General features: G+C 49.8%; 1 protein-coding gene across 1 annotated transcript; it reads right to left on the bottom strand.

The window, feature by feature from the left end:
• Positions 1-12,881: 12,881 nt before the first annotated feature.
• On the bottom strand, positions 12,882-15,783 carry LOC116546762 (golgin subfamily A member 8C-like; the record flags this gene model as incomplete). Its single annotated transcript, XM_032272931.1, has 6 exons — positions 12,882-13,127; positions 14,031-14,122; positions 14,569-14,823; positions 15,203-15,290; positions 15,482-15,589; positions 15,697-15,783. Coding segments are annotated over 6 exons (876 nt in total), but the record flags the coding sequence as incomplete, so codon positions are not given.
• Positions 15,784-16,388: the final 605 nt, after the last annotated feature.

The raw sequence follows: 16,388 nt of genomic DNA on the forward strand, positions 1-16,388 counted from the left end.
GTGACTGGGACCTCCCGGGGCTACCTCAATGTCAGGAGCGCAGTCCCTGAGACCCACAGGCTCCAGTTAGGGATTCCAGAAGTTGGGTGGGGGACGGCAATAGAGACGCAGGCAAGGAGCTCATCCTTGGATGGAAGCCCTGAGACCCCCAGGGAGAATGCAGTCACTCACGTATTCATTCAGCACACGTTTACGGCTACAGGCTCCGCCGCCCCGACCCCGCGTGGTCTGCCAACTCCCTCCTGTTCTGGAGGGACGGGAGAGGGCAGGCATTGTTCTGGGGCCGGGAGAGCATGAGAGCCCCATGAGGTCTGTGCGCGGGGCCTCGGCAAAGGGGACGTGACTCCGCTTGCGCGAAACAAGCCAACGACCCTTAACTGTCTCTCGGTGTGTGCGGTGTTTTGAAAGCCGTGGCGGCCCGCCCCGCACTTTCTGGGAAGACACCCGAGAGCCACTCTGGCGGAGCCTGTCGGAGGAGCCGGGGCCTGGGGGAAGGAGATTCCCTCTCCTTGAGCCCCCTGTGGTGCAGCGGCCACCCGCCAGCCTGTGTGGCCTCTCAGTTAAGACTCCCCAGCGGGCCCCGTCTCCTGGTCACTGGACAGTCCCCTTTTGCAGAGGCCTCCAGCGTGGGGTCACCAAACCCCGGACACCTATTGGCCCGCACCGGGATGGGGAGGAGCAGGAGGCCCCACTTTCCAGATGAGAAAACCAAGGTGGGGATCTTTGGAGAGACCTCACTGTGAGCCTACGCGCCCCGCCCAGTCTAGGGGTGACGCCTCCGTCCCCGGCCTCGCGAAGGTCAAGCAGCAAAGCGACAGGGCGTGGTGCCTAACTGTCCCCACGCCACGCCAGGGCTAGAAACCCGCAGCCCGGGGGACCAACCCTCCAGGCACCGCCCCCTCCTCAAGGACCGCTGGGCGGGGCTCCAAGGGTTTCCCTAGCACCGCCCCGGCGCCCGGGCGGGAGCCGCGGCCCAGACCATACACCCCTCCCCACGGGGCTGGGCCCTCCACGGACGTGGAGAGCTGTCGCAGGGGAGCCCCCAGCCCGAGCGGCGGCTGCGCCTCGAGTCCTACGCCAGCTGCTCGCCCTCAAACGGGGTCTCACGGCGTGACTTGTGGGGGTGTCTAGTATCCCCCAAATCTCCGCCAGCTCCACCAGGCTACCCGAAGTAAACAGAAGCTAATTCAAAGCTGGGTCCCTTCCCCAAAATTACAAAAAGTAGCCGGATGTGGTGGCGCGTGCAGAGGAATAGCAAGAGGGGGATTTTTCCGTGGGGGCGGAGCAGTTCTGAATCTTGATTGTAGCGGCGGCTACAGGAGTCGACATATGTGATAAAATGGCACCCACCTAGGCACGTGATATTGTTTGATCGCGTTCCACACTTACACAAAATAGAAACTTTGGAGGAAACGGAGTGACGAGGACTTGAACCCTCTCTGTACCATCTTTGAAATTTCCTCTGAATCTGTACTTCCAAATAAAAGGTTAATATTTTTAAAGGTGCTTTCGAGAAAAATATGAATAATATTGACTGCATGCAGGTCGGGCGACACCTTCGGCACATTGAACGACTGGCATCTCTAATCCATCCCATGCACGACTGCCCCTGGCCAGGCCCTGTCCTAGGCTAGGGCGCCCGCTGGAAAATAGGACTCGGGACTCCCTCCTGCTTGGCTTTGAGGTAGAGATGCCGGATATAATATAGGCCGCCCAGTGAAATTTAGATTCTGTTAACAAATGGATAATTTTTTAGTAAGTATGTACCATGCATATTTAGGACATACTTATGCTAAAAATTATTTCTCAATTCTTTCTTCATCTTCACAGGTGTTGCTATTTCAGTTCTTTCATGTATGTGTATAGTTATTTTAATGCTACTACTTTAATGGAAACAACACACCACAGCCTGTAGGATCCAACAAAAGCGGCACAAAGAGGGAAGTTTATGGCTGTAAACACCTACTTTTCAAAGGTAGATAAACAACCTAACAATACATGTTAAAGAAACAGAACAGCAAGAGCAAACCAAACCCAAAATTAGCAGAAGAAAAGAAATAACAAAGAGGAGAGCAGAAATAAATGGAATTGGAATGAAGAAAACAATTCAAAGCATCAACGAAAGAAAAAGTTTGTTTTTTGAAAAGGTAAACAACATTGACAAACGTTTAGCCTAAGACTAAGAAAAACACAGGGAAGGCCCAAGTAAATAAAATCAAAGGTGAAAAAAGAAACTTTAAAGTGATACCGCGAAAGGATTCAAAGGAGCACTAGTGGCTATAATAAGCAACAATATGCAGAGAAATTGGAAAACCTACTAAAAATGGATAAATTTCTAGACCATTTAAAATGGCCTAGATCGATTTAAGCCTACCAAGATTGAACCACGATGAAATCCAAAACCTGAACAGACCAATGACATGTAATGAGATTGAAGCGCTATAAAAAGCCTCCCAGCAAGGAAAAGCCTGGGGCCTGACGGCTTCTCTTCGGAATTCTACCAAGTATTTAAAGAACAAATATCAATTTTACCCAGACTATGCCAGAAATAGACAAGGATGGAATACTTCCAAACTCATTCTACAAGGTTAGTGTTACCCTGATACCAAAACCAAAGACACATCCAAAAATCAAAACCACAGCCAAAATCATTGATGAATATTGATGCAAAAATCTTCAACAAAATAATAGCAAACTGAATTCAACCACACATTCAAGTTGGGGTGCACTGTCCCAGGTTCACTCCACCCTTCCCCGTTTCCTCTCTGTGCCTGTCTACTTTGGCTGTGCCCCCTTGTGGCAGCAGCGGTGGCAATGTTGGTGTGTGGACCTCCCAGGACAAGGGGAAAGCGACTATGCCCTTCTCTTGCCTCCTGCCAGGTGTCTGCAGCCTGGCACCAGCTCCAGCCAGGTCTTCAAGCAAGGGACCTGGAGATGTTCTTTTCCAATTTCTGCATTGGGGAATTGAGGCAAATTCTGGGCCTTAGAGTCAGAATTAGGTGAGGCTGAATCAGGGGTGTCTGGGGTCCTGAGAGGAGAGACCTGAAACCCTCTAGAGCGTGTGGGGAGCTGGGTGTGTGTTCAGGCCAGTTGGTTGCTTCTCTCTGTGCGTCAGTGTTCTAGGTACCCTTACAGGGGTTGAGATCCTGGGGATTCCCGGAGCCTGGCTGCATGGCCTGGCCACGCTGATGCCCTTGTGTTCTCCGTGACAGGCCAGCGAGGCCGAGGAGAATGGCTCCGACAGCTTCATGCACTCCATGGACCCACAGCTGGAGCGGCAAATGGAGACCACCCAGAACCTGGTGGACTCCTATATGGCCATTGTCAACAAGATGGTGCGGGACCTCATGGCTGGTCTCAGGCCCAAGACCACCATGCACCTCAAGATCAACAACATGCATGCACCGCCTCATGGGGGCAGAGGGCTACTGTGGCACTGTGGATGCATGTGGCCATGTTGGCCTGCGGGAGATGCCCACCAGCCCTATGGTACCAGGTCCAGGGAGGGAGGCATGGTCTAGACCAGAGCTGTTCCATAGAAATATAGCATGGGACTGTGCACAGTGGCCCATGCCTGTAATTCCAGCACTATGGGAGGCCAAGGCAGGAGGATCGCTTGAGCCCAGGAGTTTGAGACTAACTTGGGCAACACAGTGAGATTTGGTGTCTACACAAAAATTTTGAAAAAACGCTGGGCTTGGTGGTGGCACATTCCTGTAGTCCTAGCTACTTGACAGGCTGACTTTGGAGGATCGCTTTGAGCCCAGGAGGCTGAGGCTGCAATGAGCAGTGATCTCACCCACTGGACTCAAGCCTGGAGACAGAGCCAGATCCTGTCTCCACAAAAAACGTTAAAACACTGAGTAGCCAGGTGTCCTGGTGGCATAACTGGTCCTAGGTCCTCTGCCAGATCTATAACCTTGGTCAGGTGACTTTTCCTCTGGGCCCCACTGTCCCCATCTGAGTGAGAAAAGGCAGTGAGAGGCAGATCTTTGAGTCTAAGCGGTGGAGAAGCCCGTCTGAAAGTCATGCCCGGATCTCCAAGTCCAGCACACAGTCCCAGCAGGTCCCAGCAGGGCGGCCAGGCATCAGGTCCCAACCTCCTTCCCTCTCTGCCCACTCTCAGACCAAGGAGTTCATCTTCTCGGAGCTGCTGGCCAACCTGTACTTGCCTGAGGGCCAGAAAAGCTGATGGAGGAGCCAGCAGGGCAGGCACAGCGGCGATTTGAGATGCGGCCCGTGCACCACGTGCTGAGGGAGCCGCTCGGCCTCATCAGCCACATCAACACCACCACCGTCAGCACGCCCACGGGGGCCCAAGGACGACTCCTGGCTGCAGGTGCAGAACGTCCCAGCTAGAGGCAGGTACCAGGGCCGGTCCTCACGGCCTTAAAGCACCCAGCCTTGATGGCTGAGCCTGGGTGGGGGCTCCTGGAACAGGCTCTGTGCCCAAGCTGGCAGACGTGGGTGCTCTCTGGAGCTGTCAGAGAGGGCAGAGAGCTCATGGTGTATGGCTAGGGGCTGGCAGCTTGAGGGGTTTGTGTGTGTGCGCGGCTGGACTCTGAGGCAGCCAGAGGCCTAGGAACATCATCCTGGGCCCACCATGCCTGTCGTGCAGTGTGAGTCATGCTGCCGGCCAGGGCATCCGGCTCCCAGCCTGGGAGTGCCAAGAGCCAAATGCACTGCAGAGGAGGGGTGACAGTCAGGGTCTCACCTCCTCTGTCGGCAATCCAGTGGTGATCTGGGGTAAAAGCGCGAGAGTCCCATACACACGGTCATCCCACCACACGCCTCACAGGCCAGGAAGGACACCCAGCTCCCTCCACCCCCCAGGTACTATCATAGCTGCTAGTGTGTGATTTTAGGCAGGGTCCCTGCCCCCACTGAAGCACTACCACCAGCCAGCGGGCTCACCACCTATGCTATTCAGCCAAGGGACCACAGTGCCTGCTGACCTAGCTGAGCTCCGCCCAGTAAGTCCGGCTGCCCCCAACCTACTTACGCCCCCACATCCCCACCCACCGCCACGGACCTCTCCCTCTTCTGCTTTTCCCCAAAGCAAGGGCCCAGCCTCACCTATGGGACCTGCAGCCCCCCAAACAGCTGAGGCTCCCCACTTACACTTATAAGTCTATGGCTAGTGGCATCCGGCTGCCTGCCCTCCCTGTCTCCCCCAGGGTCCCTTCAGAGGGTCCTGGGCTTTCTGACCACCCAGAGGGGCCTCAGGCGCTCCCTCCAGTCATCAGCCCTTTTAGCTTCACCCTCCTGGTTCAGGCAGTGTTCCTTCTCTATCAGGCCTAGTGGCTGTTGTGTGGGGCTCCCCAAGGGGAGGGGTGGCCCTGAACCAGTGGGTTGGAAGACAGGGTGACCAGGGAAGAGGGCAGCCCGAGGGCAGTGAGCATGGGTCTGAACTGTGGGTGCACTGCCTGGGTGCCGTGGGAAAGGCCAACGTGTTTTGGGTGGGGAGGACCGCCACAGCCCCCGGGCACTAATTGTGAAGCTCCGGCTCCTTCCTCCCCTTTCCCTTCCAGCCCCTTTTCCAGGAACCTTGCCACACCTGCACCTGTGCCCTCTCCTGTTCAGCCCTCCCCCAGCTGCTGCAGCTCCCCCTGCTCTGCGCTTGCCTCACCAGCTCTCTCCTTGCTTTTCTCTCTCCCGTTTTCTCTCTGTTGTCTCTGCAACTGCCAGCTGATTTGGTCAGGGAAGTCCATTCCATCCTGAGAGCCCCAGGCCCCGCTTCGACCTCTACACAGATCCCCCCTCCTGTGGGAGGCCTCCCTCTCCAAGCCTGCCTGGGCGGCTGTTCTGAGACTCCCCCAGCCCCAAAGCCAGCCCCCTTCATCTGTGACTTAGTCTGTTGTAGCGGTAAGCTGACACATCCAGGTGTGACTGTCCCCCTCTGTGGCATGCCCCTGCCCTGTTCTCACCTCTGGCACTGGAAATCAGTCACTGTGCTGTCCTTGTGAAGTCTTGTGGCCCAACAAGAGAAAGCTGTCCCCTGACACTACCCTTCAAAGTGCGCGACCTCCAATGAGCCTCCCTGTCACCCAGGCCCCGCCATCCCTCCCACCCCTGCCAACCATGGGGTTGCTGTGCAGGCAGCCCCGTGGCCTGACAGTCTCTACCAGTTCTGCTGTCCCTCGGCTGAGAGTCAAAACCATTTCTGGATGATGCGGGATATGTCCTATGTGGACTATGTTCTCTGTGGAGCTCAGGGGAGGGAAAAGACCAAGCCATTTCTGCGATGCTATCAGCTGCGGTAAAAAGGCCACAACCTTTCCAAGGGACAATTTTCCTTGAAAGCCCCTGGAGCTTAGCTGGTCTTATCCTGTGAAGCCGGCTCTGGCCACTAGAGAGCAGGAAGGCCATGAACTCAGTCTGGAGGGAGCCTGTGGGGCAGCAGGCACTCTGGAGGGACACACAGAACAGGCCACCAGGTGCAGACAGGAGAGGGAGGCAGGGGGATGGAAGAAAGACACCTGGGGTGGATGGAAGTCAGCGCCCTTGGGTGCTGGTACCTGCCTTCCCGGCCACCGCTCAATCAGGCTTCTGAGTCTGCTGGCTGTCAGGGCCGGACGTGACATGGCAGTCCCCGGGGAATCTCCCAGGTGTCACTGGGCAGCACACAGGTAACAGGCCTGGAAGGTCCCCAACAGCCCAGCTGGACATGCTCAGACACTCTGGTGCTCCTCGTTCAGTGGCACAGACTCCAGGACCAGTGAGGGAAACGGGAATACTCCAGGCCGAGCAGTGGGACTAAATCCATTTTTTCCAAAATAAAAAGCAAAATAAACAGGAGTTGCATCACCAGGGAGCCACGACCCCAACCCTGCCTCCTTCCTCTGTCCTCTGCTAGCAATAAACAAGTTTCCCAGCTGCAAATAATTATTAAAACCTCCTCCCCGTGTCCCAGTTCCAACATCTGCTAGGTACAGAACAGGGGGCGCCCCTACCCCCTGGAATATACAACATGTTACACAGATACAATATGTACACTGGGGAAGGGGGGCCAGCCCAGCAGCCCGTGCCCTCGCCTGGTCCACAGTTAGCGCCACTGTCCTGACTCAGCTGCCTCTCTGAATAAGAAGATGGGAGCCCCCTGAGGGAAAAGTTGCTTTGGTGAGGGGAAGGAGGCCATCAGACCTCCTCCAAACCAGCCAAGTCCAGCAGCCTCTGGCTCTTAAATAACAACCATCATCATCCAGAGATTTAAGGACTCAGCCCTGCTCAAGCTGACAAAGGGGGTCTGTTGGTCTCCCCCCATTAGACAGGGCTCTAGTCTTGCTACCCTAATAATAAAGGGGTGACTGGGAAGGGGTGGGAGGGACATGGTGGTGGCGGAGACTCCAGCCCCCCTTCTCCAGGCCTTGCTGACAGGGGCCTGCTTTTATTTATTTTTATATTTATCCCTACTATGTTTTTTAAAAATCTCATTATTTCCTTTTCATAAATTTTATACTTCTCATAAAATTTTTCTACTTTTTATCCACAACGTTTTTTGCCACAACTTTTCCACATTTTTTATCCCATAACTTTTTTATCCCATAACTTTTATTAGTTTGCGTTCTTTTAATGAACACACTTGCATAGCTATATAACCATTTCATAAAAATAAAAACACATTATCTCATGCCAAGTGTGCCCAGCATTTGCAGAGTCTCCATATCTTTAATACTATAGTTGTTAAGATGCACAAAATTTTAAGGCAAAAACAGCGCTTTGCAGCAATTCAATAATTTATTACATTACAGGAGCATCACAGCAGCAGTCAATAATGCCGCTTTACACAAAAGGCTCAGGATTTCCATCTTACGTTCTGTTGCCAAGAGTTCATACATTGGTAAAAGTCATTCTTAGGAAACTTGGCAACTAAAGCTTTGGACTGGAATTAGCATTTCTTTCTCTACTTTTCCTTCCCCTGGTTTCTTTTAAACTATGACATTCATATTTTAAAATGTTTAAGTAATTTCAAAACATTAAGATAGCAGTTACATGTTTTAATAGTTATCTTGAAAATGACTCTTAAGATAAAGTTTTGGAGAAGCTATATTATGGATAGGATAGGACTGATTTACATTTCCAAATTTTCTTAAAATCAGCTTTGGTTTCAGAACTGATTTTTATTCATTTCTGGAAAATCTATCAGTTTTAATGAAATCCTTTAAAATGATTACCATATATTGTACTCTTTAAATAGGCATTTTGATTCTTCCTACAGAAATTCAAATTCATTCAGTTGAATCCACATTTGAAAATTCTATGTATTTTTGTAATGACCTCTGAACAGAGAGACGCTGCCATTGAGCAGGCCTCTGGTACAGCAAACACGGTACATTCAGGAGCTGTGAATACAGCTCTAGGTGAGCCCCTGAATCAGCTCATGGTAGATTATGCTAAATAGTGAGCTGTTATTGGAGGTGTGGATGAGGACGTTTGTTGTTGTAATCCTTCTTTGCACCTTATTTTAAAGAATAAATGAAACATTTTTCTGGTTGCCTTTTAAAAATTTTAAATGGAGGGGAAGAATAGGGGCAGGGCATTAGTAGGTTACTTCTCATGCATCAGTGTTATAAATTCAACATATAGACTGACAACCTAAATTAATGGTGGAACACAGTTCTTTTCCTTTTTTTTTTTTTTGTATCTGTTTAATGAAAATAAGAAGGTACAACCCAAGTTTTGTACTCTGACTAGAGGGATTCCACTTCAAGGTCTGAAAGTAGGACTTTTACCTTAAAAACAACCACGACAAACAAAAACGATCACACAGGATGGATAAGAAGATGCTTAAACAGTTTTGTGTGGACCTTGTTGGTGCTGAACTATGGCATGAACCTTATAGATTGTAAAATAGAGATAGTCGGAGCTAATGTACAGAATTAAATTTTTAAACTTTATTTGCTGTTAAATTCTGTGAAGTTTCAGTTATCTAAAATAAACATACACAAATATGAAAACAAAATAAAATTCTATGAATTTTATTGATGAATGCTAACCTTCTGATGTTGCCTTCTAAGCAAATTGAAAGCTGCCTTCTACTGAATGAGGAAGAGAACAAATACTTGGCTGAATGAAGTACTGCAGAAGACTTGCAAGCACTTTGAAGAAAGACTTAAGTCACTGTCATATGACTTCCATTCTTTTTAGTTTTTTCTTAAATAGATGACAAAATACCTACACAGAGTGATATTTCAGTTACTATAGTAAATGTATTTTCCAGTCTGACATTCAGCTTAAATATGCCTGTATGTGATTTACTCCATAGGTACTTGATGAACGCATTATTGTCAGATTGGGTACAGATGCTAAACACTATCTGAAGGTCAGCCCTAGTCATTTCTATTTCTTAGGGTAAAAGTGAAGTGATTTGAACTATCAAAACCCCTTTGAAATAATTTATCAATGTATCAGATAAACGCAGTTTCAGAATGATCAAGAAAAACCGTTTGACCGAATAATGTGGCTGATTAACAGTGGTAGGATTTCTAGCCCGGGGGTTTAAAATGGACTTAAAATTCTGTTCTGTGTTTTATTCCTGAACTTGCCGCTTTTGCATCCTTTGAGTTCAGTTTAAAGACAGTTACTGTAAGTCCATTTTCAGAGGTACGATTTCAACCTGAGGGCTGAAAATGGACTTAGAGTAACTGTCTTTAAACTGAACTCAAAGAATGCAAAAGCGGCAAGTTCAGGAATAAAACACAGAGCAGAACTTTAACTCCATTTTAAAGCCCCAGGCTAGAAATCTTACCACTGTCAATCTGCCGCATTATTTGGTCTAACAGCTTTCCTTGATCATTCTGAAACTGCGTTTATCTGATACATTGATAGATTCCTACAATTTGGAAGAGTTAGTTCAAGTCACCAGGACCCAATATTTGTACTCTTTTAGGAAAAGCAGGGAAATGTGTTATTCCATCTGTAAAATCGTATTAATGATCTCCTATTAATGTCATATTTATGAAAGTATCATGAGGATGCCAAATGCTAAACATGGAGATGGTCAGTAACTAGGAATCTCCACTTCAGGGAGCACACATACATATGTCCCTCCATCCTAACAATGGGACGTATTTTGGCACACAGACATTAGAACTTCATGAAGTCTCAACTGTTGATTCTGTCCCAAGCATCATAAAGTTATGATTTAGGCAATGTCTGACTGAAATAATTCATTCATAATGTAGAGGCACATTAACAGAAATCTTGCACAAAATATGCCTCTAACTGAAACCGAAAGATAGCAAAACATATTTCACTCTTGGTAAAGAACTTGGTGAGGAAATAAAACTCTGTGATTGTACAGACACTTTTCCTGATAATACGTTGACATTCGCAAACAGTAGATGGCATGCAGTCTATAAACATTTTAAGTTACATAAACTTGATTTTCAAATATAGTACAATTCTCCCTACTGAGACTCCTTTTTGTTTCAGCCAAGTACTCTCACATATATTAGTTTATAATAATGTCTGTGGTTGTTATTTTTTGTTTGTGGTTGTTGTTTAAAGTCCTTTTTATTGAAGAAAACGAAGGCAATTCCTATGTCGGAGTAACCAAGGTGGTTGAAGAATAGGTATTAGCCAGAGTAGTCTGGATGGTCAAATCAGTCTTGTAGCCTCAAAGAAGCTCCTTGAACACAGAGGGATGCCAGGTGTCACACAGCTTTCCCGCACTCTAGTCCATTATTGTCTACAACCTGTATGCCTGTTCCAGGGACATTTACACTTTTTAAAATTTTTATTAAAAATTTTATTTCTTTTTCTGGATATTTAAACTCTTAAAGGATTTCTTTTTGTTGTTGTTGGAGATGTTTTCTAAAAATGGACATTTTATCAGCACCTTTCTATGTGAACTGTAATAAATAGCAATTTTTGAAACTGTGAAATGATACAAACGGATAATCTCATCCGTGGTCTCTTTCTGTGTGCAAGGCACTATACCAAGTGTCCTAAGACATTAACTGTTCAGTCATCAATATTTAGTGCCTATCCACTCTATGATACAAAGTTCCATTCATGTATATATATATTACACTTTATCTTAAAGGATTTCTTATGATCTTTACTAAATACATTAAGAAGAAGGCCAACCAGTGCCCTTCTGTGTACTGAGACTTAGAGTCATGTCATTAAAACAGGTAACATAAACCCTGACTTTACCATGTATTATAGATATAAATGCTCTAAGCTAGGAAAGGTTTTCCACATCCACAGTCAAAGATGGGAGCCTTTTATTCCTCAGAAATCATCCCTTTTTAGGTCATCAAAAAAGAGTACAGCTGCCGCAGCTCATGGTGCAGCATCTTCATGAGCCCAGGGCACAGAAAAACCCTAAAAGAACTGCCACAGCACAGCGCTCGTTCTTGGCATGGGAAAGAATGAAATACTCCATTCTGCACATACCTGCCAGAGCAGGCCACTTTCCTCTTCTGTGAGATGTTAAAAGCTCCCAAAAATGTTATTACTCCCATTTGCAATGCACAGAAAATGGAAGAAAGGCCGTCTCCAGTTCTCGGCTTTTCAACAACTCTAGATGTCAGTACATATAGCTGCACCTTACAAATAATAAACAGTGTGCACGTGAGGGCAAAGCACATATTGAGCTCACTGTAATTAGGATTTGATCAAATACCATAGCAGAACATAAGCAAATTGTATCTGAATTCCATAGTGAATATACATGCTGCAATAACGTTAAAAACCATGGCAGCCTATTCCAAACTAGCGAGAATGGTTTTGTGCCGATAGTGGGTCTTTGTGTGTTTGAACTCCCACCATGTAAGGGCAAACTCGATAGGCGTGCTAATGACCTACGATTATCAAATTAAAAACAAAAGATGCTAAAGGATGCCAGAGTGAACATCAGTGAAAGCCACACGAAGACCCACTCTCCTTTAACTTTTAACAAATAAACTATAAATTACAAACAAAAATCATCATGAGTGGCTCTAACATTGAAATAAAGTAAACATGTAGAAGACTAATCCTATAGCTTTGTTCCTTTGTAAATTTCTTGGCCAGCTCTTAGCTGATGGTGATGTTTACCTCCTCCTTCGCAGCAGCCCGGTAAAAGCATGGCACAGAGGGACTGCTGCCCAAGGGTCGGTGTTGCTGGACATCCTGCAGCTCACACAGCGGTGAGCAATCTGCTGTGCAGTGGGGTGTGGTGTACCCTCCCTCCTGCAGGCTCCAGGCTGTCGCTGTCGTCGTCCGAGCTCATCTCATAAAATTCTTTGGAGAGAGGGAGGTGGGAATCTGAGTACAGTGCCAGCCTCCCCTGCTCCTGCCTGCCCACCCCACCTGAGGGCTCTACTCACCATCCTTGTCAGCAGCACCAAGCTCCTGGGGGGCTGGGGCCCCTGGGGTGGAATCATTAGCAGGGTGCTGGACCTCGTGGCCAATCATAAGCTGCATCACTGGGCCCTGCAGCTCCAGCAGCTTCACCTGGAGATAGGGGTGCTCAGATGCCACGCCGGTGCCGGCACCCACGCTCATACCCACCCCCATCCCCCTCACCCCAGCAGAGATATTGTACACCTTACCTTGATCCCCTCCTCAACCTTGAACATCATGCTAACATCGTTCTTCTGGTGCTGGGTCTTGGCCACTGCTGTCTGATGGTCATTTGGTTTGATGGACTTTCCTGCGGGAGGACAGGCTCAGACACTGGGGCCCCTCCCACCACCCTCCAGCTCCCCTGCCCTGCCCTGGCCTCCTGCTCACTTATCATGTCTCTCTCTCCAGAGAGCTGGATGAGTCCGAGTTCCACTTTTTCCACCCGCTCCTTCAGGTCCGTATTTTCCTTCACGGCGTCCATTAACTCATTCTGGAGCCAAAATAATGGGGTCACATCTCGGCAGCGACCTGCCCCACCCCACCCTTCATGACCCCTGCCAGGACTCACTCACCTGCAGCTTGTCGATGGCGCCCTGCAGGGCCCGCTGGGTCTCCCCACACCCACGGTCTCTCCTAGTCCCTGTGGCTGCGGCCGCTGCCTCTGGCTCCCTCAGGGCCGAGGCCACCGGGTGAGCCTGGTGCTGGCAGCACCCCTGTTGTTTCTGGAGCTGCTCACAGAGCCATGCCTGCTCCTCCTGGGCACCGGCTCCAGCAGTGTTCAGAAATGGCACCTGAAGGCAAGAGGGGAGCGTTCTTGTAGGGGCATACACAGGACAGACGGGGCAGGGAGGTGGAGCGCAGCCCCTTCCCTTGGGGCCTTGGAGAGTGCACTGTCAGTCACGATGGTGTCTGAACACTGGCTCCCGGAAGGGGTGAGGGTCCAGAGAAATCAGAAGGTGGAGAAAAAAAGAGCATAAAGGGGTCTGGGAGGGACCACAGAGGAAGGTGGCCTGCCCAGGCACCTGGCCCCTGGCTCCAGCCTGAGAGACTGCCTCCCTTGCCTAGAACCCCATGCCTCCTTCCCCAGCCTCAAATCTCACGTCCTTCCTTCCACCATTTAAACTGTAGGCCACAGACTGGTGGAAAAGCACAGGGAGCCGACCACCATCTGCCAAGTGTGCTACATGCCTAATGCTTTCCACGCATCACCTCATTTAATCCTCAGCACCCACACAAGGAAAACGCTAACGTCCTTTGGAAGTTAAAGAAAGAGAGACTGAGAGATGCAAAGTAGTCGAATGGTGACTAGTGGAATCAAGGCCGGAATCCAGTTTAGATCTAAGGAGACTTTCATTTTGTTTTGCTTTGATATGATTTGTTTTGTTTTGAGACAGAGTGTCACTCTGTGGCCCAGGCTGGAGAGTCGTGGTGCAAACTCAGCTCACCGCAACCTCCAGCTCCCAGGCTCAAGTGATGCTCATGCCTCAGCCCCCTGAGTAGCTGGGATTACTGGTGTGCACCACCACGCCCAGCTTTGTTGTGGTGGTGGTTGTAATTTTAGTAGAGATGAGGTTTCGCCATGTTGGCCAGGCTGATCTCAAACTCCTGATCTTTAGTGATTCTCCTGCCTCAGCCTCCCAAAGTGCTCAGATTACAGAGGTGAGCCGCCCCCCCGAGCATAAAGAGCCTCTCACACCACTGTCTCTTCCCCTATTACTGGGGGCCTCCATGCCTCGAGCTGGGACAATTTTGTCCAGACCTGGGAGGAGCCCAGGGCTACCCACCTCTAAAAGTCAGAGGGCAGGAAGCAAGAAACGGTCACAGGACTGCCCTGGAGGGTGTGAGGGCACCTGCCCCCAGGGTTGAGCTGCCTGTGGCCTTGCACCTCCCCTCCCCAGAGGCCGATGCCTGCCTCCCAGCCCTCCTGGATGGGGCAGGGGTTACCGTCTCCTGTTCGCCAAGCTTCTCCTGCAGCTCCTTTCCTTCCTGCTCCAAATGCAGTGCGCTCCTCTTCTCATTCTTCTGGACAGAGAGAAGCAATCAGCGGCCACCCACTGCAGCTGGAGACCCCAGAACTTGGTGTCTCCCTCCCATGGCACCAGGAAGGGTGGAGGCAGGTTAGAAAAATTGTCTCCTTTCTCCCACAGCCATCAGAGCAATGCTGTGCTCACAGGTGCCTTTAGAAGCCCCATTTCATACACTCCCCCATTTTACAGGTTGGAAAACAAAGGCCTGGAGGGATGGGAAGGAGGGCAGTCTCCCCAGGTGGGCAACACATCAGCTCCTCCTCCTGCTCCTGGAGCCCCTCCTGCTCAAGAAGCCTCTCCTCCTGTTCTCTCAGCCTCACCTCCTGCTCCAGGAGCCGCATTTTCGCCTCCTGCAGTCTCTGCTGTTCCCGCAGCTCGTCTCTCAGGTACTTGATTTCAGTTTTTAGTTTTTTCTCCAAGTCAGAGTGCCCTGCTGGGGGTTTCGGGATTGGGGGTTCAGCTGAGAAAGGAAGCAGACAATAAGGGCCTCTGGATTCTTAAAACGAAAAACAAAAAATCTCTTCTTGGTGCACAGCTCCTGTCAGGCTCCCCAAACCTGGCCTCACTGCTAATGATTCCTCGCACCCAAATCGTAGCCAGTCTTCCAAGCCACTTTCACATAGAGAGCACTGTCAGTGGCTGACAACAGTCACCCCTCCCTCTTTCTGATGGGGACACTGAGGCTCATGGAGATTACGAGACTTGCCGTCTCCTAGCACAGACCTCTTTCCCTCTGCCTCAAAGCCCTTCCAGCCACCCACCTCCTTGGGGCACTCTAAGCCACCCCCACAGCCATCTGATGCCAGCCCTGCTCCCTGGTCACACCAGCCCCATCTTACCCAGATGGTTTTGTAGGTGGGCAAGGCTCCCCTTCAGCTTCTCAATTTTAATTGCGTCCTGTCTTTTCTCCATTTTGAATATTTCAATCTGCCCAAAGCACAGGGGGAAAGGGCTCTGGAGAGAGGGGCTGGTGGCTGAACAGGCTGCCATCTCCCTCTCCGCCCCCAGCTCCACAAAGCCCAGTCTCATGACCACCCCTGGCTGGACTATTCTTTTGACAGATGCCCGGGAAGATCCAGTGAGCCATATAAGGCGGGGGCTGAAGGGTCAGCTCTCACTTCTCCTGCCATTTTCAGCAATTGCTGCTGCCACCGCGCCCTCTCTGTTTTGAGCTGTTGAGCGTATGCGTCTCTTTCTAGCTGAGCTTTCTTAAGACACTCCGTCACCTGCAAGAATGGACCCAGAAGTTAGGAAGGGCTGTCACTGGTCCTCACCTGCTCCTGGCCACCTGGGGTCATCTTCCTTCCACATCCCTCCCTCTGCAAAGTCTCACCTCTGCCACCTGTGCTTTTAGCAGTTCCCGCTCCTGCAGAAACTGCTGTAACTGCTGCTCAAGGACTGCCCCACAGCGGCTCGAGGGCTGGAGGGTGGAGAGGGAGAAGCTTCAATCTGGAGAGCCTGGGCCGTTCCACACAGTGCCCCTTAAAAGGGCTAGGGCTGGGCTTCATACACAACTTGGTCAGTAAAGATCAAGGCCCATGGTCTGGATTTTAAAAGAACTCAGTAAAGTTGGAAGGGACAGGCAAAGAGATGAAATTTACAACTGGCTAACAGAGGCCCAGAGAGATCAGATCATATTCTATTGTTATTCCTGTTGTTACTACGCTGTTGGAACCTTTATTGAGTGCGTCACCAGGTAGTGTGGTAACAATCCCATTTAACCTAACAGCCACCATGTGAAGCAGTTGCTACCATTATCTCTATTGGGTAGATGGAAAACACGGAGCATTAGAGGTTAGGTGGTTGCCTAAGATCACTTAGACAGAGCTGGGATTTGAACACCCAGGTCCATCTGTCCTCTAAGTCCATTTTTTTTTCCTGCTGGGGGTGGGGGCACAGACAGGAAGGGAGAAATTAATCTTCTGCTCACTTTTTGAAAGGATGATACATTCGCATAGTCCAAAACTCAGAAGGTACAGAAGGGAAGTATCTCCCAGCCACCTGTGCTCTCTCCTGAGTGTTTTA

Source organism: Sapajus apella, unplaced genomic scaffold, assembly GCF_009761245.1.
Source record: "Sapajus apella isolate SASKATOON/1434 unplaced genomic scaffold, GSC_monkey_1.0 scaffold1358, whole genome shotgun sequence".
In the NCBI taxonomy this organism is placed as follows: domain Eukaryota; kingdom Metazoa; phylum Chordata; class Mammalia; order Primates; family Cebidae; genus Sapajus; species Sapajus apella.